The 25,391-nt window shown below is 47.4% G+C and overlaps 1 protein-coding gene across 1 annotated transcript in view; it reads left to right on the top strand.

Annotated features, from left to right (window-relative positions):
* The window catches only part of xrcc4 (X-ray repair complementing defective repair in Chinese hamster cells 4), a 118,592-nt gene that overhangs the window by 64,287 nt on the left and 28,914 nt on the right, over positions 1-25,391 (top strand). Inside the window, 1 exon segment of the mRNA XM_084325356.1 lies at positions 1,367-1,511. Coding sequence (XP_084181482.1) covers positions 1,367-1,511 — 145 coding nt within the window.

A 25,391-nucleotide genomic window follows, 5' to 3' on the forward strand; every position in this document is an offset into this window, starting at 1 on the left:
ACAGTGTGATAGTAAAGGGTTAACCGTTTGGTAGTGCGGCAGTGAAAGGGTTAAGAACAAATTCTTATATACAAAAGCAGCCTGATGAATTGAAAATGGGGGACCCTGATGTAAACAAGACGAAAGTCTTTCTCTGGTCTGCATCCCCTTAACAATTGTGTGTATTGAGCTGTACTGTATTGTACCCATTCTGCAATCTGTTAAATAAAGTGTTCAATCAATCAAGGTTATGTAGTTGCATACAAGTAAATAAAATACAAAATTACATTTGCAATAGTATACAAGGACAACACTAAATAAGGGAGAGAGAAGGAAAGAGAGAGGGAAAAAGAGAGGGAGAGTGAGAACCAGAGCGAGAGAGAGAGAAGATATTGGACATGGGCTAGGATTTTTAGAACCTGTTTAAGGTTATGTATATTGTTCTGCTAGAATTTTGGGGGCGACAGTGGCTCAGGAGGTAGAGCAGTCGTCTGGTAATCGGAAGGCGCCTGGTTCAATTCCTGCTTCCCCCCCGGGCAGCGTGTCAAAGTGTCCTTGAGCAAGACACTTACTTAACCCATAATTGCTCCCGATGAGCAGGTTGGCTTCTTGCATGGTCGTCCTCACCTTCGCTGGGGTATGTCTGGGAGTGTTGCATTTATTTATTTTACATTTATTTTGGATTTAATGGTGTTTTTTCTTTTCTTGATTTATTGTGATGTTTCTTCTTGACTTAGCTTGTGATTGTGGGCTTTACAAATACATTTTATTTGATTTGGATAAAAGCGCCATATGAATGCACCATTTACCATTTTAGAATAGCTAGACAGCCTATTCATTAGGAATTGTGTATCTAGGCTTAGCCTGTTGTTTTGTGATGCGTGGTGACTTCTCCGGCTTGATGGATGCCTGGCGGTGTGAGTGGCGCGCGGGCTGTTTTGTGTTTTCCTTCGGTCATGGCGTGCTCTATCGGAGGGTGTGTCTTGGATGGGGATGTGGTAGGGATTGATGTGTGGGGTGTTTTGGGGGGACTGACTGTTCCGGGGGGGTTCACATGCCTTCGAGCGACATTGTACTTTTGTACTTATTTTATGCCTATTCTTAAGTCTGCACGTTTACATTGCACTACTTTCATTGTCTTTTATACCTATTCTTATGTCTGCAATTTATGCATTGTTTTTTATTCTGTCAATTTGTGTGCTTATTTTATGCCCATGTTCATTTTATACTTTATAGATAGTTATTCATATGTATTATTGTTATATTGTAGAAATGTGTGCATTGAAATGTCTGTAAAGTCTCGACGACATTGAAAAATGAGGGTGACCTCAATTGTCTTTTCGAGAATAAATAAAGGTTGATGATGATAATTGTGTTCTCTCTTCAGAATCCGGAAGCCAAAGCCCATTGGTCGGCGGTCTGACTGACATCACAGATGTGGCGCCCAGTCGCAAGCGGCGCTTCCGTCACCTCCAGCCCCCGGACACCGTGGCCAACAGGAGACCGACCCCGGACGCCGCCCAGAGACACAGGTTCGAGTCCCACCACCGACACCACTGTTTGCATCACTTCACCAGTATATGCTGAACGCAACAACACACAAGCTTTTTACACATGTATTGTCTGCCCTGCGTTTATGTGTCCTACACAGGGGCCTCTTCCTTTGCGTAGAAACATCATAATCGTGTCTCCAAGATCAGTTTACTGGCTCTGTAGCTCGTAAACAGCTTGGTAAATCCTCACATCGGTCCATTTTAGTTAGGGCGTAACATAATGACCGTAACCCTTTCACTACCACACTACAGAAGGTTAACCCTTTCACTACCACATTACAGAACTGTCTGTAGTGTGACAGTGAAAGGGTTAACCTTCTGTAGTGTGGTAGTGAAAGGGTTAACCCGTTGTCGTGTCGCAGTGAAAGGGTTAACCATTTGGTAGTGTGGTAGTGGAAGGGTTAAAATAGTACAAAGACACAGGATGTTCACTACTGTTGCCGCCTGTTCATCGACATGCATGTCCCTGTTTGCTGTAGACAATTATTCCTGTTAATAATTTTTTTATTAGATTAGATTAAAATGTATTGTCGTCATACAGCACAAATACAGTACAACGAAAATAAGTTTGGCATCCAACCAGAGTGCAAATGTGAAAGTGCAAGCGTAATATACAATGTACAGGTGATTAAACTGGGTATACAATATATAAATGAGTACTACTGAGTAATAGTGCTAATCAGATGTGTACAGAGTTGTAGTATTAATATGTACAGTGATACAGGTATAAAGACACTATGGTAGTAAGTCATACTGGCCAGCAGCGTAACTAGTAAGAGTAGGTAAGGGATATGTACAGATATATAGTATCTAAAGATATGTAAAAAGGATTAAATGCACCATATACACAGGGTTCACACAAGGTCCTTGAAGTGCTTAAAGTGCTTGATAAAAATAAGTCGAGGCCTGGAATTCCTTGAAAACAGCAATTTTTTTTAACAAAGTGCTTAAAAAGTCCTTGAAATTCAAATCAACCATTTGCATTGAATGTTGTGTTCATCCATGATCAAATTGTTCTGAATCAAGAAATACGTTTTTTTTTCTGTTTTACTCAAATCTGACAAGTCGCTGTTTCTTCGCGTATGATGCTCTAGCTTGCAAGCGGGCCAAGAAGATGCTTAAAAAAACAATTGTATCCTTTGAGTGACATCTTTGAAAATGAAAAATAGTGCTGGGAAAAGTACTTAAAAGTCCTTGAATAAAATTTTGCAATGTCTGTGGGAACCCTGTTTGGATAAAAGCGCTATATAAATGCACCATTTACCATATATATATATATATATATATATATATATATATATATATATATATATAGATATATGGTATATACAGCATTATCGTACATGCTATCATACAGAAAATCACGTGTTGATTTTGAATCGAGTGGAAAGCGGTGGTGAACCGGCCAGTAAACACAGCAGACCTGGGATCAGGCAGCTGGCATCAGATCCTGCTCCCTCAGACCCCGGCCTCTCTGTGTAGGTTTCTCTCTCTCTGTCGCCTTTCACTCCCGCCTTCCAGACTTGTTTCCAGCGCGCCGGCTCTCCTGGGAATGGGAAAATCAAACGTCATAAAAATCCCCCCTTTGGAAGGCATCTGCTTTGTGTTGGGTAATTACACCCACCCAGTCACCAGGCATTTTCTGCAATGTTTACCCAAGGGCCAGGCAGCACCGCTGAGTCGAAGCCCCGTCAGAACTCCCATTGTAGTGTACGAGAAAGGACACACACACACCGGCACTGAATAGTGTAAAGCTCCCCAGCATTTGCATGATAGACACCTGTTGATTCAACCACTGGGTTTTGGACACAATCGGCGACAGCATGTGTGTAAATACGCGACGGAATGCGTGCGACGGAATGCGTGCGACAGAGCGCGTTTGCATGTGTGTGTGTGTGTGTGTGTGTGTGTGTTTGTGCGTGCATGCAAGGGTGTTTAAACAAGTGGCACTGTAGAAGCCTTTCTCCGACTGTCTCACATGACAAACAGAGGGAGGTATTTCATTATTTCATCGCGAGGTCGCCGGCGCCAGGCTCTCTCTTCTTGGCGTTGGAATGAGTTAAGTCACTTAGCAGACCGGCCATAATTAAGCCTCGCTATCTGTGGACAAAGCACGTCATGAGTATAGTGTGATGTAGTTCAGCAAACTCGCGAGGCTACCGGTTGTGCGGTTTGCTATATAACGACGTCCGGTTGCTATGAGAAAAGACTCGACTGGAAAAAGGTTGTCCGATTTTCAGGTTATTATAGTTAACTAAAACTAAACAACTAAAAACTATAACTAGGTCGCGGCTAGGTGGTGTAGTGGGCAAGGCACTCGCCACCAACGCAGGAGACGCTGGGTTCCAGCCCAGCTCTCGGCGTTGCTACCAGCTTGGCTGGTCGTTCATACTAACACAATTGGCAGTATTAGGGGGTGGGAAAGCTGGCGGGGTGGGTCCTGGTCGTTGTAAACAGCGACTCCTACAGTTCGGTCGGGGCGCCTGCACAGCAAGGGAAGGATCTGGGTGAGGTAGTGTGATCCTTCCACACGTTACACTCTCTCAGTGAGAGTCCGCGCTGCCAGGTGAAAAGAAGCGGTTGATTGGCTGGACGTGTGTCGGAGGAAGCATGTGATAGTCTCCACTCTCCCAGACCGACTGTAGGGGGTAGGTGCGCAGCGACCAGGAAGGGGATTGGGAATTGACATAACGACTAACATTGGGAGGGGAGAAAAACGGAGGAAAAAGGAGGGGGAAAAAGATCAAAACAAAATAAGAAAAATAAATAAACTATAACTAGGTGTGAAAAAAAAACATTTTAGTTGACCGAAATTAAAATACACATTTTACTTTAGAATTTATTTTACTAAAACCAACTGTAAATCCAGTGGAAAATAACCCTTTTCTCTCCGAAGTCTCCTTTCAAATCCTCCAGTCGACGAACGCTCAGTGCTGCCACCACTGGTCGCCAATAAGATCAACACCTTCACCTAACAGGTTAACAGTGATAGGCACTGTGTCCACCTCCACCTAACAGGTTAACAGTGATATGCACTGTGTAAGATCAGCACCTCCACCTAACAGGTTAACAGTGATAGGCACTGTGTAAGATCAGCACCTCCACCTAACAGGTTAACAGTGATATGCACTGTGTAAGATCAACACCTCCACCTAACAGGTTAACAGTGATATGCACTGTGTAAGATCAGCACCTCCACCTAACAGGTTAACAGTGATAGGCCCTGTGTAAGATCAGCACCTCCACCTAACAGGTTAACAGTGATAGGCCCTGTGTAAGATCAGCACCTTCACCTAACAGGTTAACAGTGATAGGCACTGTGTAAGATCAGCACCTTCACCTAACAGGTTAACAGTGATAGGCACTGTGTAAGATCAGCACCTCCACCTAACAGGTTAACAGTGATAGGCACTGTAAGATCAACACCTCCACCTAACAGGTTAACAGTGATAGGCACTGTGTAAGATCAGCACCTTCACCTAACAGGTTAACAGTGATAGGCACTGTGTAAGATCAGCACCTCCACCTAACAGGTTAACAGTGATATGCACTGTGTAAGATCAGCATCTCCACCGAACAGGTTAACAGTGATAGGCCCTGTGTAAGATCAGCACCTTCACCTAACAGGTTAACAGTGATAGGCCCTGTGTAAGATCAGCACCTTCACCTAACAGGTTTACAGTGATAGGCACTGTGTAAGATCAGCACCTCCACCTAACAGGTTAACAGTGATAGGCACTGTGTAAGATCAGCACCTCCACCTAACAGGTTAACAGTGATATGCACTGTGTAAGATCAACACCTCCACCTAACAGGTTAACAGTGATATGCACTGTGTAAGATCAGCACCTCCACCTAACAGGTTAACAGTGATAGGCACTGTAAGATCAACACCTCCACCTAACAGGTTAACAGTGATAGGCACTGTGTAAGATCAGCACCTTCACCTAACAGGTTAACAGTGATAGGCACTGTGTAAGATCAGCACCTCCACCTAACAGGTTAACAGTGATATGCACTGTGTAAGATCAGCATCTCCACCGAACAGGTTAACAGTGATAGGCCCTGTGTAAGATCAGCACCTTCACCTAACAGGTTAACAGTGATAGGCCCTGTGTAAGATCAGCACCTTCACCTAACAGGTTTACAGTGATAGGCACTGTGTAAGATCAGCACCTCCACCTAACAGGTTAACAGTGATGGGCACTGTGTAAGATCAGCACCTCCACCTAACAGGTTAACAGTGATAGGCACTGTGTAAGATCAGCACCTCCACCTAACAGGTTAACAGTGATAGGCCCTGTGTAAGATCAGCACCTCCACCTAACAGGTTAACAGTGATAGGCCCTGTGTAAGATCAGCACCTCCACCTAACAGGTTAACAGTGATAGGCACTGTGTAAGATCAGCACCTCCACCTAACAGGTTAACAGTGATAGGCCCTGTGTAAGATCAGCACCTCCACCTAACAGGTTAACAGTGATAGGCCCTGTGTAAGATCAGCACCTTCACCTAACAGGTTAACAGTGATAGGCACTGTGTAAGATCAGCACCTTCACCTAACAGGTTAACAGTGATAGGCACTGTGTAAGATCAGCACCTCCACCTAACAGGTTAACAGTGATAGGCACTGTGTAAGATCAGCACCTCCACCTAACAGGTTAACAGTGATAGGCCCTGTGTAAGATCAGCACCTTCACCTAACAGGTTAACAGTGATAGGCACTGTGTAAGATCAGCACCTCCACCTAACAGGTTAACAGTGATAGGCACTGTGTAAGATCAGCACCTTCACCTAACAGGTTAACAGTGATAGGCACTGTGTAAGATCAGCACCTCCACCTAACAGGTTAACAGTGATAGGCCCTGTGTAAGATCAGCACCTTCACCTAACAGGTTAACAGTGATATGCACTGTGTAAGATCAGCACCTCCACCTAACAGGTTAACAGTGATAGGCACTGTGTAAGATCAGCACCTTCACCTAACAGGTTAACAGTGATAGGCACTGTGTAAGATCAGCACCTTCACCTAACAGGTTAACAGTGATAGGCACTGTGTAAGATCAGCACCTCCACCTAACAGGTTAACAGTGATAGGCACTGTGTAAGATCAGCACCTCCACCTAACAGGTTAACAGTGATATGCACTGTGTAAGATCAGCACCTCCACCTAACAGGTTAACAGTGATATGCACTGTGTAAGATCAGCACCTTCACCTAACAGGTTAACAGTGATAGGCCCTGTGTAAGATCAGCACCTCCACCTAACAGGTTAACAGTGATAGGCACTGTGTAAGATCAGCACCTCCACCTAACAGGTTAACAGTGATAGGCACTGTGTAAGATCAGCACCTCCACCTAACAGGTTAACAGTGATATGCACTGTGTAAGATCAGCACCTCCACCTAACAGGTTAACAGTGATAGGCACTGTGTAAGATCAGCACCTCCACCTAACAGGTTAACAGTGATAGGCCCTGTGTAAGATCAGCACCTTCACCTAACAGGTTAACAGTGATAGGCACTGTGTAAGATCAGCACCTCCACCTAACAGGTTAACAGTGATAGGCACTGTGTAAGATCAGCACCTTCGGCGGCTGGTGTTTTCTGGCGGAGCGCTCTGGGCGCCTCGAGGAGAAACTTTTTCAACATTTGGAGAGGAGCACCGCCGTAACTTTTTTCGACCGACCAATCAAAATCGAGGAAGTGGCGGGACTAAAAAGATCAACAAACATGGCAGAGGAGAGGCTGATTCTTGCGGTGGTTGACTATGATTGGCCAAAATGTGCCGTTAGTCGACTATTGGTCGACAAAGAAAAAAATAAGTATAATATTTGTAATTTTTTTTTTTTATTATTATTATCATTCCATTTGGGCTGTGGGGGGTGCTTAATGTCTGAAGGAGTCGACTGAAGGCTTCTTGTCCTCTGCAAAAGCATGCAATTGGTCCACTGATGGATACATCATGATATTTGTCTAGTCTAGTGTGTTCATTAGATGGGTGAAATCCTCTTTCAGTGCCTCTGTGCCTGTTTTCATAGGCAGTTAGCCTCTGGTATGCGTGCCATTAGCGTTAGCCACGCTTCTAGGCCTCTTTTCTTTTGGAAAGAATGATAAAAAAAAAGACAAAAAAAATGATAAATATATATATATTTTTTTTTTATATATTCGACTAAGAGGTTGGCCAGTCGACTACGGCTCCTTTCGACCGATTAGTCGACTAATCGACTAATAGGGGTCAGCCCTACAACCCAGTAATATACGACCTATTTGTACTAATAACACAGATGACGCGACGATCGTAACCTAGCAACAATAAGAGATCCCTGCGCTTTGGAAGCGGTCTGGGCATTCATATTTTTGATATCCAAAAAAACGCATTCTGTGGACACAGCGCCTTAGTAATGTGTTTTGTTGGTAATAGAATTTAATTTTGATTTGTTCCGTTCATGGTAATGCACAGTTCCATAAAAGTATAATTCCATAATAAAAGCCACATACTGAAATACACATCTGCTTTAAAGTAGTGTGCATACTGATGCTTAAAATCACATTTCCTTCTATTGTTCTCGTCCTCTGAACTAAAAACAAACAACTTCTGCAAACTCTCTCTGCTTTTTGCCAGGTACATAACTGGTTTCATAATTCCTGACTGTCTGTTGGTGCAGTTCTCTTGAATCCACTTTATGGACAATTCTCATAGCCTTTTCCTGTAATATAACTGATGGCTTTATGTTGTTTATGTACAGTATGTGTTGCCCCACAGTAAAATAAACACGGCGCGACCAATTCCAAGTCGATCGGCACTTTCTCGGCCGAGCTATAGTCACTGTTTCGCACCTACTCCCGAACTCTGCATGCGCAGATTGATGAACCTAGACTCTGTGGGCAATATGCGCATGCAGAGTTCGGGAGTAGGTGCGAAAAAGTTACTATAGCTCGGCCGAGAAAGTGCCGATCGACTTGGAATCAGTCTCTCCGTGTTCAGGAGACTCGGACTCAGAGATACAAGTCTATTGGATCATGTCTCCCGCACCTCCACAGCCGTAGCTACAACCACTTAATGTCAAGGCTCTAACCACATTCATTCACCCCCCCCCCCCCCCCCCCCCCCCCGCACTCCCATGATTTCAAAATACCGGAAGTGTTGCGGTGGTCTATTGCATCTCACCAGAGAATGATTCTTTTGACCCAGGATGTACACTGACGACATTGAGCAGTTTGTTAGTGCCAGTGCCTAAAAAGAAGAAGAGTCCCACTGGAATCCATCAGAACGACCTGCCTATTTGAGATGATGTCTATCAACGTCCTCCACCTGGAGTCATGTAAACAACAGTATGAATTAGGGGTGTAAAGGTACACGTATCCGTACCGAACAGTTTCAGTACTGGGCCTTAGGTTCAGTACGGCTGTGTACCGAACAAATACAACGGTATGTTAACCACTAACGACCGCCCACTGGGGGCTGTTTTTTTTTCACAATCTAATATAATTATATTTTATTTTATTTTTTTTTTTACAAGTCGATTATTAATTTTAATATAGAATATTTGTTGACAGCCCTATACAAGTACAATTAGTTACTGCACACTACATCACCCCTGAGTGGAACATGGAAAGACACATTGCCCCCACTGTACCGAAAACCCGCACCGTGACTTCAAAACCGAGGTACGTACCGAACCGTGGTTTTTGTGTACCGTTACACACCTAGTATGAATACATCCTTATACTCATGGAGCATTTCACTCAGTTTGCCCAGGGCTTATCCAACCAAACACAAGGGAGCAGAGACAGTGGCAGAACAACTGTTCAATGACTTCTTGAAGTTCGGATTCCCGCCAAAATCCACCATGACATGGGAAAAGAGTTTCAAAACCAACTCATGGGGAAACTGAAGCAGCTACAACCTGAAGGAAATGGGCAACCGGGGAGATTCAACAGGACTCTGCTCCGTATGCTAAGGACTCTAACTGAGTTGATTGATTGATTGATTGATTGAAAACTTTATTAACAGATTGCAGTACAATACAATGCAATACAGTACAGCTCAATACACACAATTGTTAAAGGGATGCAGACCAGAGAAAGACTTCCGTCTTGTTTATTACATCAGGGTCCCCCATGTTCAATTCATCGTAACATTCATGACATACACGACATACAGATAAACAGTACTGTTACATCCAGACATTTATGACATACAAGATATACAAATATACAGTACTGTTTAAGAGACAGAGTTTCTAAGCGAGAGTATATATACATTTGAGGAGGTGAAGTCGGACTGGAAAAGCTCATTCCCTAAAGTTGTCCATGCATACAACTGTAGCCACCGGGTACCCTTCATACCTCCTGCTCTCTGGGAGGCCCCCCGGGCTCCACACCGGGTACCCTTCATACCTCCTGCTCTCTGGGAGGCCCCCCGGGCTCCACACCGGGTACCCTTCATACCTCCTGCTCTCTGGGAGGCCCCCCGGGCTCCACACCGGGTACCCTTCATACCTCCTGCTCTCTGGGAGGCCCCCCGGGCTCCACACCGGGTACCCTTCATACCTCCTGCTCTCTGGGAGGCCCCCCGGGCTCCACACCGGGTACCCTTCATACCTCCTGCTCTCTGGGAGGCCCCCCGGGCTCCACACCGGGTACCCTTCATACCTCCTGCTCTCTGGGAGGCCCCCCGGGCTCCACACCGGGTACCCTTCATGCTTCCTGCTCTCTGGGAGGCCCCCCGGGCTCCACATCGACCTCCGCTTCAACCTCAGGTCTCACCGTGAACAGGAGAGCTACACAGACGTATGCATGATCCTGACGGAAACAGAGGATAAGACTCCATTGCCAGCAGCACCGCGAAACAAAAGTGACTGCCAGGGGAACTGCATTATGATGATGGGGAAGTCCATATGGCCAAGAACTGCAACCTGGCGACAGGGTCCTGATTTAGAATCTGATTAGGGTGGAGGCCCAGGCAAACTTAAGATCCTACTGGGAGGATGAGGTTCATGTAATCCTGCTGAGGAAAAGTGCGGACAGCTCCGCCTATGAGCTGATTGCTATGGAACAAACGGGCTACTCCACAGGAACCTGTACGACTACTTAAAAAATACAGTCAAGCCCCTCATTCCAGCTGCAAGCCCTGTTCAGAATAAAACAAGGAGACAGCCTAAGCAACATGGACAGACGAAGCCAACCCCCCCCCCCCCCCCTGAGAACAAAAGGGGCAGAGCAGGACGGAGACATGAGTGAATATGAACCGAGGTGCTCCCTGCGCAGTCGAAAAAACGTGAGCCGGACAACAGAGGACGACATGGCACCCAGAGGTGGAGCCCTGTGTACACCTCACTCTCACGATGCCCCCCCATCATCGACTCCCACGCAGAATCCTCTGGCCGCGCCCACCGTACCTCTGCCCCCTGCCACGGTGAGGGTCAGGACTGTACGGGGGAGCGGCAGGGACCGGACATTCGGTCTGCCCCTGGGGACCTTCACACCTTCACCCCACCGGTACCCACACAGAGACGGACGTCAACCACGAGTGTTAACATACTTCACTCTAGGTGAACCATCCGTATTAGACTTTAAAATGGAGGACATTATGCCCCATCTATCATATTTGAGAGTCCCTACAAAACCTTGGGAGGCCTCAGAAGAAGCTTCTATCCCCAGGCCATCAGGATGCTCAACGAACAATAACACTATGTATGTAACATCAAATGCACTCACAGCACACACATCCACACGCACACACTCACTTTAAACAAACAACTCACTGCAGCACCCACTTTAACCACTTTAGTACACCTAAGCACACTTTATATTTATCGGTAAAGAATTTGCACTACAACCCATACCTCATTACACCTTACTGTAAATTATATTGTACCTAAATTGTACCTCATCCCACTTCTGCTTTGCACTGTATAGTATATTGTATCGTAACTCAGTTACTTCTACTCTACATAGAGCATTGTATATATGTATATACTGAACATTTTTGTCTACTGTACGTACTTGACTTCTATTTTATACTTGCTATACTTATTTTATTATCTATTTTTGCCTAGCACAGTCTCTGGAGCGAAACAGAAAGAAGCAATTTGTATAAAAGTATTCTGTGACAACTAATAAAGAAACTTGAACTTGAACTTGGTGAGTAAGAACTCACAGTTATCTATGTGTGTAATTGAGTAATGGAATCTGACTTAGTGCCATAGTTTCAAGCTCCGGTAAAAAAAAGTGGAATTGTGTCTGGTTAGGGTTGTAAACCAAATAGTATGGTTTGGCTGACAGTTTACAAGTACAGTATGTGTTAGGACATGGTTATGGAGTCACATTTAACAGTTCTAGAATGGACGTGTGTCCTTTAGATATTGAACTATTTGATTTGAAATCTTTATTTCGAACATGTAAATACAAACTATAAAACAAAAACAAATCATTGATCTCTAGCAATGAAATGAAGAAATTGTCATTACATGTTCGAAAAGGAGTAGGAAGGATGTTCGCAAAGGAGTAGGAAGAAGTATACACTTATTTAATCCTACCCCTTTTCCACTACTCAAAATTAATGTACTAATTTAAAACCTTACAAAACAAATATATATATATATATATATATGCAAAACATTAAAAAGATATATATGTAAAACACGAAAGAAATAAAATAAAAATTTAAACACCTGTGAATGTCAAATCCCGTCCTCATCCCTGTACCTCGTGAAAATAATTTCTTCATAATTCAGTTTGAATTGTCTCATGTTTGGACATTGCTTTAGCACAACATTCAGACTGTTCCACAGTTTCACTCCACATATGGAAATGCGGTGTCTTCTCCTGGTAGTACGCACACTAAGAACTTTTAAGTTGAGTTCTCCCCTCAGATTATAACCCCCCTCTCTTTCAAAGAACAGTTCTTGAATGTTTCCTGGAAGTACATTACCTTTTGCTTTATACATTAATTGTGCTGTTTTAAATTCCACAAGATCAGTTCACTTTAATGTTTTTGATCACGATAACTTGCAATGTGAACTATCCTTATGGCCATTTTTTGGAGTATAAAAAGTGGTTGTAGTGTAGAATTATAAGTGTTTCCCCAGACTTCAGCACAGACATTTAAATATGGTAAAACTAGTGAACAGTAGAATGATTTTTGATCCAGAATGTGCTTTGCTTTACTCATGACTGAAATGCTTCTCGACAGTTTAGTTTAGACATGTTTTATGTGAGGTTTCCAGCAGATTTTATGGTCTATTATTACACCTAGACATTTATTTTCATAAACTCTCTCAATAATCACATCATTTATTTTAACTTGAGTACTTGAGTATTTAATCTACAGTTTCCAAATAACATAATTTTAGTTTTGCTCAAATTGAATGATAACTATATAGCCTTTGTGGTTTGTTTTCTGTCCCAAACGCACACCACACAGTTATATTTCGTATGGCTATCGTGTCCCGCTCAAGCCTATTGAGATACCCATTATCTCCTTGTACCTAATGTACACCACCACGAACAATTTATGCACCCACACCTGACCGGGTCCCGCCTCTATGGAGGCGTAGCCTATAAGACCATGGTACTGGTCACCAAACACCCTTCCTCTATTTTCGTTCCATCATACTGGATGCTGTGCACCTTATGTAACTAGTAGTATGAAAAGATTAGAGAAGGTTCGTAATGTTGAAAGCTTACCGGAGGTTTGCTTTTCCCTGGCATCTTGGTGATCATTCCACTGCAGTGGACGGTTTCCTGGCAATCCTGGAGCATGCTGCTAACGTTAATGCTACTACTGCTACTTCTGCTAATGCTAACGTTGACGCTGAAATGGGTCGTTGTTCTAATAATCCCCGCCGCGGGATACCGCTTTTCCCTCCTCTTATCAGCTTCATTGATGAAGGTCAGTCGGTGGTTGATGTGGGGGGTTTCGCTGAGTCCTATTTACCTTTTTTACAGGTGAACGAGCTAACAACAGGGTGCAGGCCGGGTGTACCGTGGCTAAGCAGCCAGGTAGCTTTGTTCCTGTGCCCCGGCGGGGATGAACGACGTCCCGCCCGGCCGATGCTTGATAGCGAATCGGCTCGGAGGGTGGCAGTATGGACGGATGAGTTGTATACTGCTACAGGATGGTATTTGGCGGTGGCCAGTGTTATGGCTCAGCTGGCTAGTTTCCTATCCATATTGGCATCGGTAGTAGGACTTTGGGTCCAGCCGACATTGTAAACATGTTGCATGTTTGTGGTGTTATAGAGATCTTGACTCAGTCGCAAGCTATAACTGCGGGGAGGATTAGGATGCTATCAACGTTTGTTGCTAGGCATGTTTGGTTGGAGCAATCTCCTCTTGGGGAAGAGGATAGGTTTTCTCTCCTCACGACTCCTTTGTCCACAGATAGTCTTTTTGGGCATTCTGTGGAGGCGCAGGCGGCTGTTGATCTGGGTCCTACACCACCTCACGCTGTGCAGCCAGAGGTGGGAGCACGGTCTCGTCAACGACTGTGGCGAGATCCTCGACAGGCGGCCATGTTTCCCCCGCCAGTGGTGCCCTGGGTGGAGAGTCAACAGGGTACCACGAGGGATCGGCCATTTTGGGTGAATTCGAGTTTGGTAAAACAAGCTGTCGTCACTTTGCCGCGAGCAGCCCGCTCCCCGTTCAAACCTCTCTCTGTTACCCACGGAAGCGGGGCTCTGATCGTTCTCCTTTGGCTGCGGGCCGCGAACCTTCATTGAAGCGTATGCGGCCCCATTCTTCACTTCTCATGGGGACAGGGGCTGACACCCAGTTGATGGCTGAGCCTGGGTCTGTCCGTGAGAATGTTCCGTCGCGTGGTTCCTGCACCACACGTTGTGTGTTGGATGAGCCTGGTGTTGTAGCTGCCACTAGCTACAGTGGTCAGCTGGGGGACTCGAGGCCTCTTCTGTTGAATGCACAGCAGGGGTTACCCCGGCTTCGCCTTCGCCAGGCGGGGTATCGCGCTGGTGCCTCCCACTCCCGTCACAGCGGCAGTGGTCTGCAAAGGAGAGGCGAGCGTGATTTGGGTGGTAGCAATATCACTGCAGGGCTTCGGCGTGTAGGAGCCCATGGGGTCCTCAGGCCTTGCGTGTCTAGCTGCGGAACAACTCCTCAGCATGCGCTAGAGGGGTGTTCAGGGGGGGGGGGGGGGGGTGTCAACCAATTTGATGACAGCTTCTCCCGTATCAAACCGGCCCTTTCTGTCGGGGTCCCCCCTTGGGTGCGTCGCACAGCGGGAGGGACCGGGCCAACTATCTACTGTTCCTTGCGGCCCAGCGTCAGTTGACGGCGGGTGCGCTGTGGGATTATTTTCACATTTGGCGACAAGAATGCCGTTTGGGGGGGTGGATAGAGAGAACGTTGAGGGGGGGGCTTGTTTTGCAGTTCGCACAACCCCACCCTCCGTTCTCAGGTTTGGTGCCGACCCTATTGTCAGGGTCAGAAGCAGTGACAGCCTTGGCCGACGAGATCCAATCTCTGTTGGCGAAGCAGGCCGTCGTCGTGGTTCCGAGAGAGGACGCGCTGTCAGGCGTCTACTCCCGTTATTTTCTGGTACCCAAGAAAACAGGAGGGGTCAGACCTATACTGGATCTGTCCGCGTTCAATCGGTTGATTGTAGCGAGACCGTTCAGAATGTTGACCGTCAAACTCCTTCTGCTTGCTGTCAGGAGGGGAGACTGGTTCACCTCCATAGACCTGAAGGATGCGTATTTTCACATCCCCATTTACCCTCCTCACAGGAAATTCCTACGGTTCCTGTTTCAGGGCGTAGCGTACGAGTACCAGAGGATGCCGTTCGGTTATTCTCTGGCTCCCCGCACATTCACCAGGTGCGTGGCGACTGCACTGGAGCCCTTACGTCGTCGGGGGTTACGAGTTCTATTCTATCTCGACGACATTCTACTCCTCAGTCGTTCGGAGGAGGTTGCCAGGTCTCATACCAGGCTGGTGGTGGAATTCCTCACCAACCTGGGTTTTGCTGTGAATTGGAAGAAGAGTACCCCTCTTCCCAGTCAACAGGTGGAGTTCTTGGGCTTGACGTTGAGGTCAAGGCCCATGATTGCAACCCTCTCGGAGCAGCGTCGGGTGGTTCTCCGTCACGCGCTCGGGGGTTTCCGTCTGGGAGGGACGGTCACGGCGCTGCAAGTGATGCGTCTGCTAGGCATTATGGCATCTGCTCACACGGTGGTTCCTCTTGGCCTCCTCTTCATGAGGAGGATACAGAGGTGGTTTCTCTCTATGAGAATAGATCCGGTGAGGGACAAAAGGAAACGGTTGACGGTTCCTTTGTCGATATGGGGAGATCTCGCCCACTGGAGGAGGCTGAGTATCCTCACCATTGGGGTCCCCATAGGCAGCAGGAGCTCACACGTCACGGTCTTCACCGACGCCTCTCTCACGGGTTGGGGAGGGACGTGTCGGACCCACGCAGTGGGGGGCAGCTGGACGGGTCATGCTGGCCCAGCTGCCCCGCATATCAATGTGTTGGAGTTGGAGGCGGTCCTCCTGGTCCTCAAACGGTTCGACCACCTGGTGGTAGGCGAACACGTTTTGGTCAGGACGGACAGTATGACGGCAGCGGCGTATATCAACAGGCAGGGTGGGACTCGTTCCATCCGCCTGCTCTGGGCGGCGGTCGAACTTTGGCTATGGGCATCTCGCAGGCTGCGCAGTCTGAGGGCGCTCCACATTCCTGGTACAGAGAATATGGGGGCGGATATGATGTCTTGGGGCGGTCCTCATTACGACAAGTGGGAACTCCGCCCCGACATAGTCAGACAGATCTGGGATCGGTTCGGGGAGGCCTCGGTAGATCTGTTTGTGTGCCGACGCTCTCACAAGTGCCCCTTGTGGTTCTCGCTCAGTCGAGCAGATCATCCCCCCTTGGGGGTGGATGCCTTCTCGACCTTTCCATGGCCGCCCGGTCTTCTGTACGCCTTTCCTCCTGTACATCTGTTGAGTCAGCTGTTGGAGCGGATACGGAGGGAGCGCAGGACGGTGATCCTGGTCGCGCCGGACCGGGGCAAGTCAGTATGGTTCCCGGTCTTGATCCAGCTTCTGGTCGCTCCTCCTTGGGTCATTCCTTGGTCGGCAACGGCCCTCTCACAGCACGACGGGTCACTGTTCCAGTTTCCGACGTTGGGCCAACGGCTGTTGGTGTGGCTGGTGGCAGGGTGAGTCTGGAGAGGATGGACCCTTCGGTGGTTGATACCATCCGGCATGCGCATGCTCCCTCCATTGTCGCGGTTTACGCGGGCAGATGGCGTGCGTTCCAAGAGTGGTGTAAGGCGGGGGGCCGGGACCCAGTCTCCTGCCCCCTGGATGCTGTCCTTGGTTACCTCCAGTCTCTCCTTGATAGACTGTCGGCTTCGATGGTGAGGGTATATGCGGCAGCTATATCCTCCTATCATGAGGGGTTTGAGGGGACTGTCTTGTTCAGCCACCCTCTTGTGAAGCGTTTCCTGCTTGGCGCTCGACGCGTTAAGCCGGTGCAACGCTCCTTGGCTCCGACTTGGGATCTTCAATTGGTCCTCGGTCGGTTGTCCTTGGCCCCGTTTGAGCCACTCGAGCAGGCGCCGTTGGAACGGCTGTCTTTCAAGACTGCGTTCCTGCTGGCTGTCACTTCCGCTAAACGCGTGGGTGAGCTCTGTGCTCTCTCGGTACGTCCAGAGTGCCTGTCTTTTAGGGCCGATTGCGGTGCCACTCTGCGACCTAATCCTGCTTTCAATATCCGCTCCCGGGATATTGTGGTTCAGGCGTTTCGTCCTCCTCCTCACGCTAGTGAGTTAGATGCAGGCCTTCACCTGTCATGTCCGGTCCGTGCTTTGGGAATTTACCTCAGCCGTACTCAGGACCTCAGGGTTACCGATCAGCTTTTTGTCTGTTACGGTGGTTATCGTGCCGGTAAGGCACTGTCGAAACAGCGCCTGTCCCATTGGTTGTGCGAGGGCATTGCCCTCTGCTACACATTGGCTGGGCAGGATCCCCCTGGGGGCGTCAGGGCGCACTCCACTCGTGGGGTGGCTGCCTCTGCCGCTCTCCTGGGTGGGGCCTCGGTGGAGGACATCTGTGCTGCAGCTTCATGGTCCTCCCCGGGCCCCTTTGTAAGGTTTTACCTCATGGACATGACCGGGGGTTCTGTCTCCCAGGCGGTTCTGGGGTCTGTGGCCTTTCCTGCTTCCCGTCCTTTGGTAGGGTAGCAGGAGTGTGTGGGTATGGGCCACAGTGTGTTAAGTCACACGTGGTTCCGCCTGTGCTGTGTGTTCAAGGGGTTCTAGTTCCCTCTTGTTCGCACTCAGGTGGAGTTGACTGCGCCCCCCCTTCGTTAGGAAGGATGGGGTGACCGGGCTCCCCGCTCCCCTTGATGTGGGCTTACGGGTCCTCAGGGGGTACATCTGTCGGGTCTCGCGTCCGCTCTAACCCATATCTCAATAGGCTTGAGCGGGACGCGATAGCCATACGAAATATAACGATTTATATGAAAAAGTTATATGAGTATTGGCTGAGCGTCCCGCTCTAAGCGGCCCTGAGTTCCCTTTTTGAGGGATATTTTACTGGAACGGGATTTTGGCGAGGAAGGGTGTTTGGTGACCAGTACCATGGTCTTATAGGCTACGCCTTCATAGAGGCGGGACCCGGTCAGGTGTGGGTGCATAAATTGTTCGTGGTGGTGTACACTAGGTACAAGGAGATAAGGGGTATCTCAATAGGCTTGAGCGGGACGCTCAGCCAATACTCATATCGTTATTTCATACAGCAACTGAGGACAAGCCAACACATTTCTGTCTTTCGTGTATTATAGGTGAAAGTCACATAAGCACTGGATGATATAACGGTTAAGTAATTGACGTTATGTGTAATATAGAAACATACTTTATTACCAGTAGATATCAGTAAACATGCAGGTTAGACAGTAGTTAATAGTAACTCCCCTGAATCTTATTTTTTCTTATTTTGAGTATATGATATGTGACCATACAATGGCTAAGCTCTGTAGTAGTAGTAGTAGTAGTAGTAGTAGTAGTAGTAGTAGTAGTATAGCTTTTGGTAGAAGTATCTTTTATTATTATTATTATTATTATTATTATTATTATTATTATTATTATTATTGCTTATTTACAATGCTTTATTGTTCATAACATAAACTTAGCTAACAGAGCTAATGTCACCTGTTGCCATAGTAACAGTAAACATTCAGTAACGGGCCAAATTAATGAAAAAGAACCTTGGGGATTTAGATACATTGTATAGAAGTAAGAATGCCTTGTTTTGATTTTGTTTTAATACTGTAAAAGGAAATCTGTTTTATTTGCTACTGTATACTTAATCATTGTACCTAGTAATACAGTAGTTTATCTGCTAAATATTGTCAGTGTTTTATAAATGAGTTGGCAGTTATTTCATACAGTGACTGAGGACAAGACAACTAATTCCTGTCTTTCATTTATTATTTCGGAATAAACCCAAATTTCATAATTTTTAAACGTGCCACTGTGCAACATCTACATGACTGAGTCAATTGAATTCACAAAGTGTTGTGTATCGTATTACACAATAACTATTAGGGTTGCCGCAATGATGATGATGAAATTCCCCATGACTAATAAACTCATGACAACACTGGTATTACCAGTGACACCGGACATCTTACAAAATTACACTTGTTATGACTTGTTTTTTATTCATTTTCAATTACTAGTATTTATGACTATTTTCTATCTATTCATTGACGGATCAATGACAGATCAATGTAGCTGCAGCCTTATTTAGCGCATCGCGTAAACATACAAAACCATACCAACATGCTGCTGGTCTATGCTTTTACCAAGCGGTTCGTGTGTCCGCGTTCCCGTTTTGCGCTCTGATTGGCCACGCACGTTTCTGGTCATGTGACATGTGTGCCCAATCGCATGACGCGCCCATTTCCGCCTCGACCAGCAGCAAACTACCTAACGCCTACAATCCACACTCTAACCTTAACCAACTTCGAAAGAGTGCCTAAGCTTAACCGGCGAAAGAACTTGCCGTCACACGATATCGCCCTGCTCTAAGACAAACTCTAACCTTAACCAACTTCGAAAGAGCGCCTAAGCTTAACCGTCCAAAGTACTTGCCGTCACACGATTGGGCGCACATGTCACATGACCAGAAACGTCAGTGGCCAATCAGAGCGCAAAACGGGAACGCGGAAACACGAACCGGTTGGTAAAAGCAATCAGGCGGTCTGGACTGGTCCTCAGCCCCTCTCGAGTCGAGCTGCTGCGGGGTTGAATCCTAAATAACCCACGTGTCGTCTCTAGAGTCTCCTTTTTCTCCTTCACGCAAAGTAAAATCTACTCTAAATGGCTACTGCAACCTACAGTCGGGTCCATAAATATTTGGACATCAACACAATTTTCATTATTTTGGCTCTGTACACCATCACAATGGATTTGAAAGGGAACAATTGAGATGTGCTTTAAGTGCAGACTTTCTGCTTTAATTTGAGGGTATTTACATCCAGGGGTGCAGTCGTAATATGGGCGAAGGCCAAACGCCCGTGCACGCGCATACATGTTCCCTCGGTTGCGCACAGAACAGATGATATCCTTCCAGTCGGGAGATCAAGCAACCCCCCACCACACCTACAGGGCTTGTATTTGGTTGTCGGTATCCTATTATTATGCAAAGTCTAGGTGATAAGTGCCGGCGGCCGGGGTATACGGCGCGACGAGTCATTATCACCTAGACTTTGCATAATAATAGGATGCGCGCACTTCGGCCTCAGTGACGAAGCCCAAACGTCGTTTGACCGCGTATGCCCAGCACCCCTGTTTACATCCAAATCAGGGGAATGGTGTAGGAATTACAACAAATGTGTCTCCTCCTTTTTAACACTTTCAGTGCCCAGTAGGGGGCGCACATTTAGTGCTTGAATGCCCACATCCACTTCAATGTTAGCATTAATATCGCCTAATTTAAAATTATGGCTATGTGTCTAATCTGCCCGTCGCATTATCAGTGACCCATTTCCAGTCAACATTGTCGAAGCGGATTGTTTTTTTATCGGTTCATTTCCGTTTTATAGCATTTAGAAAAGCCCTCGTTTTCACGGAAAAAAAGAGGATTCCATGATAATCGCCCTGTACTGTAATATTCTAGAACGTTGTCATTTGTCGGCCTATTTATGAATCGTTTTCAAATAAACGCTAGAAAATAGTGCTGAAAATCGATTCTCTCAGTTCCTGATCGCTCTTACAGTCAAACAGCCATATCACATTATAGGGGAAAAGCTTATATCTCCGTGAAAACGGGTCTGATTATCTTAAGACTGGTAACATAGATTCCTTACCTGAGATCAGATGGTATCCAAATGGATTATTCCAATTCCTGATTGCCATTTGAAAAAATCTATCCTTTTATTGATCCCATGCGTATACTGTAAAACACAGTAACCACGCTGTTCTGAGGGTCCAGCATGAAGCTGATCGGCGCCGGTTACATGCGTGAGAAGTAAAACGTGAATTCCGGGTTTTTTTTTCTCATGCTTTTTCATTGAGTCCAATCCAAAAGGGTGAATTACCATCTGGGAGACGATATGGGGCGCTTTTTTCACATCTGAGCGCCTGGGGTGGCTTATTTACCAACGTTAGACTCGGTTGATGAAATATGAATTCAGATCGCTAATAAAAAAAAAAAGAGAAAAAACAAATATTCTCGTGATGGGCATTCAACCCGCGGGGGGTAAATCCGAGAAATCTCGGGTTGGGCAATCAAAGTGTTAAGGGAACAATTATTGGACAATTGGCTGCTCAGCTGTTCCGTGGCCAGGTGTGTGGTTTTCCCCTCATTATTTCATTTACAAGGAGCAGAGTTAATTTCACGTCTGGTATTTGCATTTGGAATCTGTTGCTGTCAACTCTCAATATGAAGTCCAAAGAGCTGTCGCTATCAGTGAAACATTAGGTTGAAAAAACTAAACAAACCCACCAAGAGAGATGGCAAAAAACCTGTTCACTGCCACACGACAGCCAGTTAACTCTTTCACTGCCACACAACAGAAGGTTAACCCTTTACTATCATACAACCGACGGCGATGCTCCATCATTAGCATCATTAGCTCCGCATCTAATGATGCTAATAATGGAGCATCGCCGTCGGTTGTGTGATAGTAAAGGGCTAACGTTAGGTTATGACTATAACCAAGTTCTGTTAGTATAGTGACGCTCTGCGTCACTCTCTGCACTGTCCTCGCACACGTGCACGCGCACTGAATAAAGACCACAATGTACCTTTAATCCCAATATTTGTCTGACCACACCCCTATCAGCTTACCCATATAAGCAGGGGTGGGGCCACCCACTCGCCTCCTTCCCAAGCTTTCACCACAAGGCGAGATCAAGGGCTGCAGCGGCGTCGGACGCCGAGCGTCACTATACTAACAGAACTTGGTTATAGTCATAACCTAACGTTCTGTATCGTATAGCTCTCGCTCGGCGTCACTCTCTGCACAAGGGAGGCCGAGCGAGAGCCATCGGCCGACAAATACACCCCGCTGAAAGCCCCCCACAACCATCAGAACAGGGAGGGCCGACCCCCCCTAATGGAGGGCACCCCCCCTATTGGGGGCTTCACGGGAGGGCGACGGACCCGACCGTGCGAAGAGGCACTCAAGCAACTCAACGCACAGGGTGAGCAGACCGTGGCTTGACCCCACGACTACACACACGCACAACCCGCATGCCACCCGGGAACGAACGGAGGGAACAACCTCGTTACTGCCCCCAGAATCACGGGGTCAAGAGCAAACCCAACCCCGTGGCAAGACCGTAGCAGCGGAGCGCGAAGGAAGACCCAGACCCACCAAAGGGACTGGACCCCCTGGAACGGGGGCCCAGAGAAATCCATGATGCCAGCATCAAGACCCCACCAGGTGGGCACTTAGTGACCCCGCCCCCCACATCGCCAGCGTATTCGGACAAAGGCCCCTCAGCCGAGCGGGCCCTGTCCCCCCAATAGTACACCGCCTGGCACACTGACCCTGCAGAACAGGCAGTCAGCATGGCCGTAAGCACACAAAAAAGGTTAACCAACGGAAGCAGGCAGCGCACCGGGGAAAAACCAGGCAACAGGCTGTTAACCCTAGCCTGGAGACTGCGGACGCCAGAGGGGACAGCTGAACACAGCCGCCCCGGCAGAAGGGGCGTAAGCTGGCGTTGTTGCATGACCAAGCCTCCATTTAAAAAGCCCCCACCCAGAGGGGTTGAGGCAGAGAAGGCTGACACGATTGGCAGACGTCATGAACGTGCAGGGGCACCCTCAACCGGTGAACCCGGGAGTTGACACTGCTCCAACACACCAGGGAATCAACCACATTGGTGTTACCCAATGCGGTGGTTGTTCCTATAACCCCTCAAGAAAAAAACTCCAAAACACACCTGCGGGTATACACCGGCTATACCGCAGTACAAGTGTTTCAGTTTTCAAAAAAGGGTTAACCCAGGCCTACGGGTCGACGAAACATGACTTCGGACCGGGCCCGGTGATACGGGAAGCACAGGGTCACCAGAGGAGGTCAAAGACCACCCCAACAGGCCCCTCTTCGCCACACGTGAGAGAGGAGCGAAAAAGAATGGAGAACCAGCCCCAAGCACACCGTACTTGGTATTCCCAGGCGGTCTCCCAACCAAGTACTAACCAGGACCAACCTGTGTAGCGGCCGAGATCCGACGAGATCGAGCGTGTACAGGTTGGCATGGCCGTAAGCCATTACGACATTGCTGAGTAAAAAATGTACCCAACCAGGGTCTTCATAGCGCTTAACCCTGTGACAACCGGACCGACCTGGCATTTTTCCCCCTGAAAAAAGCCCAAGTCCCTCAGGGTACCAGAACAGCAGATCTGCATCCCCGGCGGACAACGGGTTCAACTGATCCGGACCAGCGTGACCAGAACCAGTCCCGTGCCCTAACCACGCCGACATGCCTACTCCAGGAGAAGGGGCAGATATGCGTGTTGATCTTAACATGAAAAGAAGGCGCCACCCAGACGTTCGGGCGAACCGCGCCCGGTGGCCCACCCCCAGGGCGTGAGACCCCCCTACATATGTTCAGATCCATTCCGTCATCATCCCCCAGATATGAACGAGAATCCGTCGATAACCAAACCAGGTCGTCGGATTTGGTCGTCGGAAGAGGAAAAACCTCCATCCCAGTTGCTTTATAAAAACGCCGTTTTAACCTCAAGCAACCAAGGCGTGCCAGTCAATCGCCTGTACACAGAACACCCCGAGCTAGCACTATACGTGCGTCGGGACACACCCACATCAATGAACAGGCTATTCAGACCTGTCATTGAATCCCCAAGGCGCCCAGGGGAATGACAAGAGGGGTGTGATACTTCATAACTCCAACTCTTTTTAGTAGAAAAGAAGGAAGCACCAACAGTATGTATCCCAGTCTACACAGCCGGGGGTAAAAATCGTTTACATTTTTACATCCCACCACCCTCCCATAGGAAGGAGACGGGAATCCCCAGAGAGACTTCCCACGCGAGCTGTACAGATTGAAAAGAATATATTGCACCTTGAGCCATGTAAAAAATTGGTTTTAGGGCTCTCCGGGGAAGAGGCACTGAACCCATACACACTCAATAATCGAATTGAATCGAATACATACACAATAGAGTAGGACTCCTTCTAGAGGGTCCACTCACCTTGACAATCTGAGGAGGAGGCTCTGTACTCTGAAGGAGGCTCCCTCCTCACGGAAGGAGTCCCAACTCACAGAAGGCCCGAATAGGAGCTTGGTGAGGAGGAGCCCTGACCACCCCCCGAAACAGATCCATCACATGGACCTGAACAGCACACGGAAGTCCTACCAACAGAGACGCGCACGATGACGTACTCTATGGTGGGGGGATTTCTGCGGTGCACACGCCCAATATTCCAGGCCGTGGGACCAGGAAACTCCCTCCCCCCCTCACCCTGTAACGTGCTGAACCGCAACGTGACAGGAACCTTGAAGGACAGGTGGGTTTACCCCTGACCAACAGAAAAAAGGGGGAGGAAAGGTTACCAGTTCACCCCTTTACGACCCCACAACCATGATACGATGTAATGACAAAAAGAGAGTATGACACAGTCATAGTCAGCTCTATGAAGCGTCCGACAGCTTCACACAGCGCATGAGCTAACCTGCTATCTGATTTTTACTAAGGAAAAAAACACAGAATAGAGAGGGCTCTCCAAGAGCCCCGGTACCAAACTTACACATGTGCTTCTGTGGCCAGTCCAACCCAGTTGTAGGTCACATGACACACACAACCCATCATCACCTACAAAAAATGGCAAAAACACTCGACAGAGGAACGCGTTTTTCATAATGAGAGAATACATAATTCTCGATTAGTATCGGCCACAGGCTTGCTAAGCACACACGAAAGCGACCAAACAATCTTTTCTTTTAGGAAAATAAAGTTTCTCCAGCTGATTTTAGCACAACCTCAGCAATCAAGCTAAGGGTTACATCGTATCCCTACCACACAGTGACACAATGTAGTGCAACAACATGTCTGAAAGGAGGATGAAGAAGTCCCCAGGGAACCAAGGGGAAACACAATCCTCCTACTTTACCCTTAATACGGCCAGTTAAAACAGGAAAACCTGTTAATATGTGAACACACTGTTCATTGTCATTACAGGCTGAGAAAAGAATCATTCTTTACTCATTTGTCACTAAGCATAGCTTTATAGGTTAGTTAACCCCCTTAGTTGTGAGTACACGGTACATATAAACACACATGATGTTTCTCAACACAACAAACCAGATCATTCTCACGTCTGTAACAACAACCCGATTTGCATGGAGAAG

Source organism: Notolepis coatsorum (assembly GCF_963971535.1).
Source record: "Notolepis coatsorum genome assembly, chromosome: 11".
Classification (NCBI taxonomy): Eukaryota; Metazoa; Chordata; class Actinopteri; order Aulopiformes; family Paralepididae; genus Notolepis; species Notolepis coatsorum.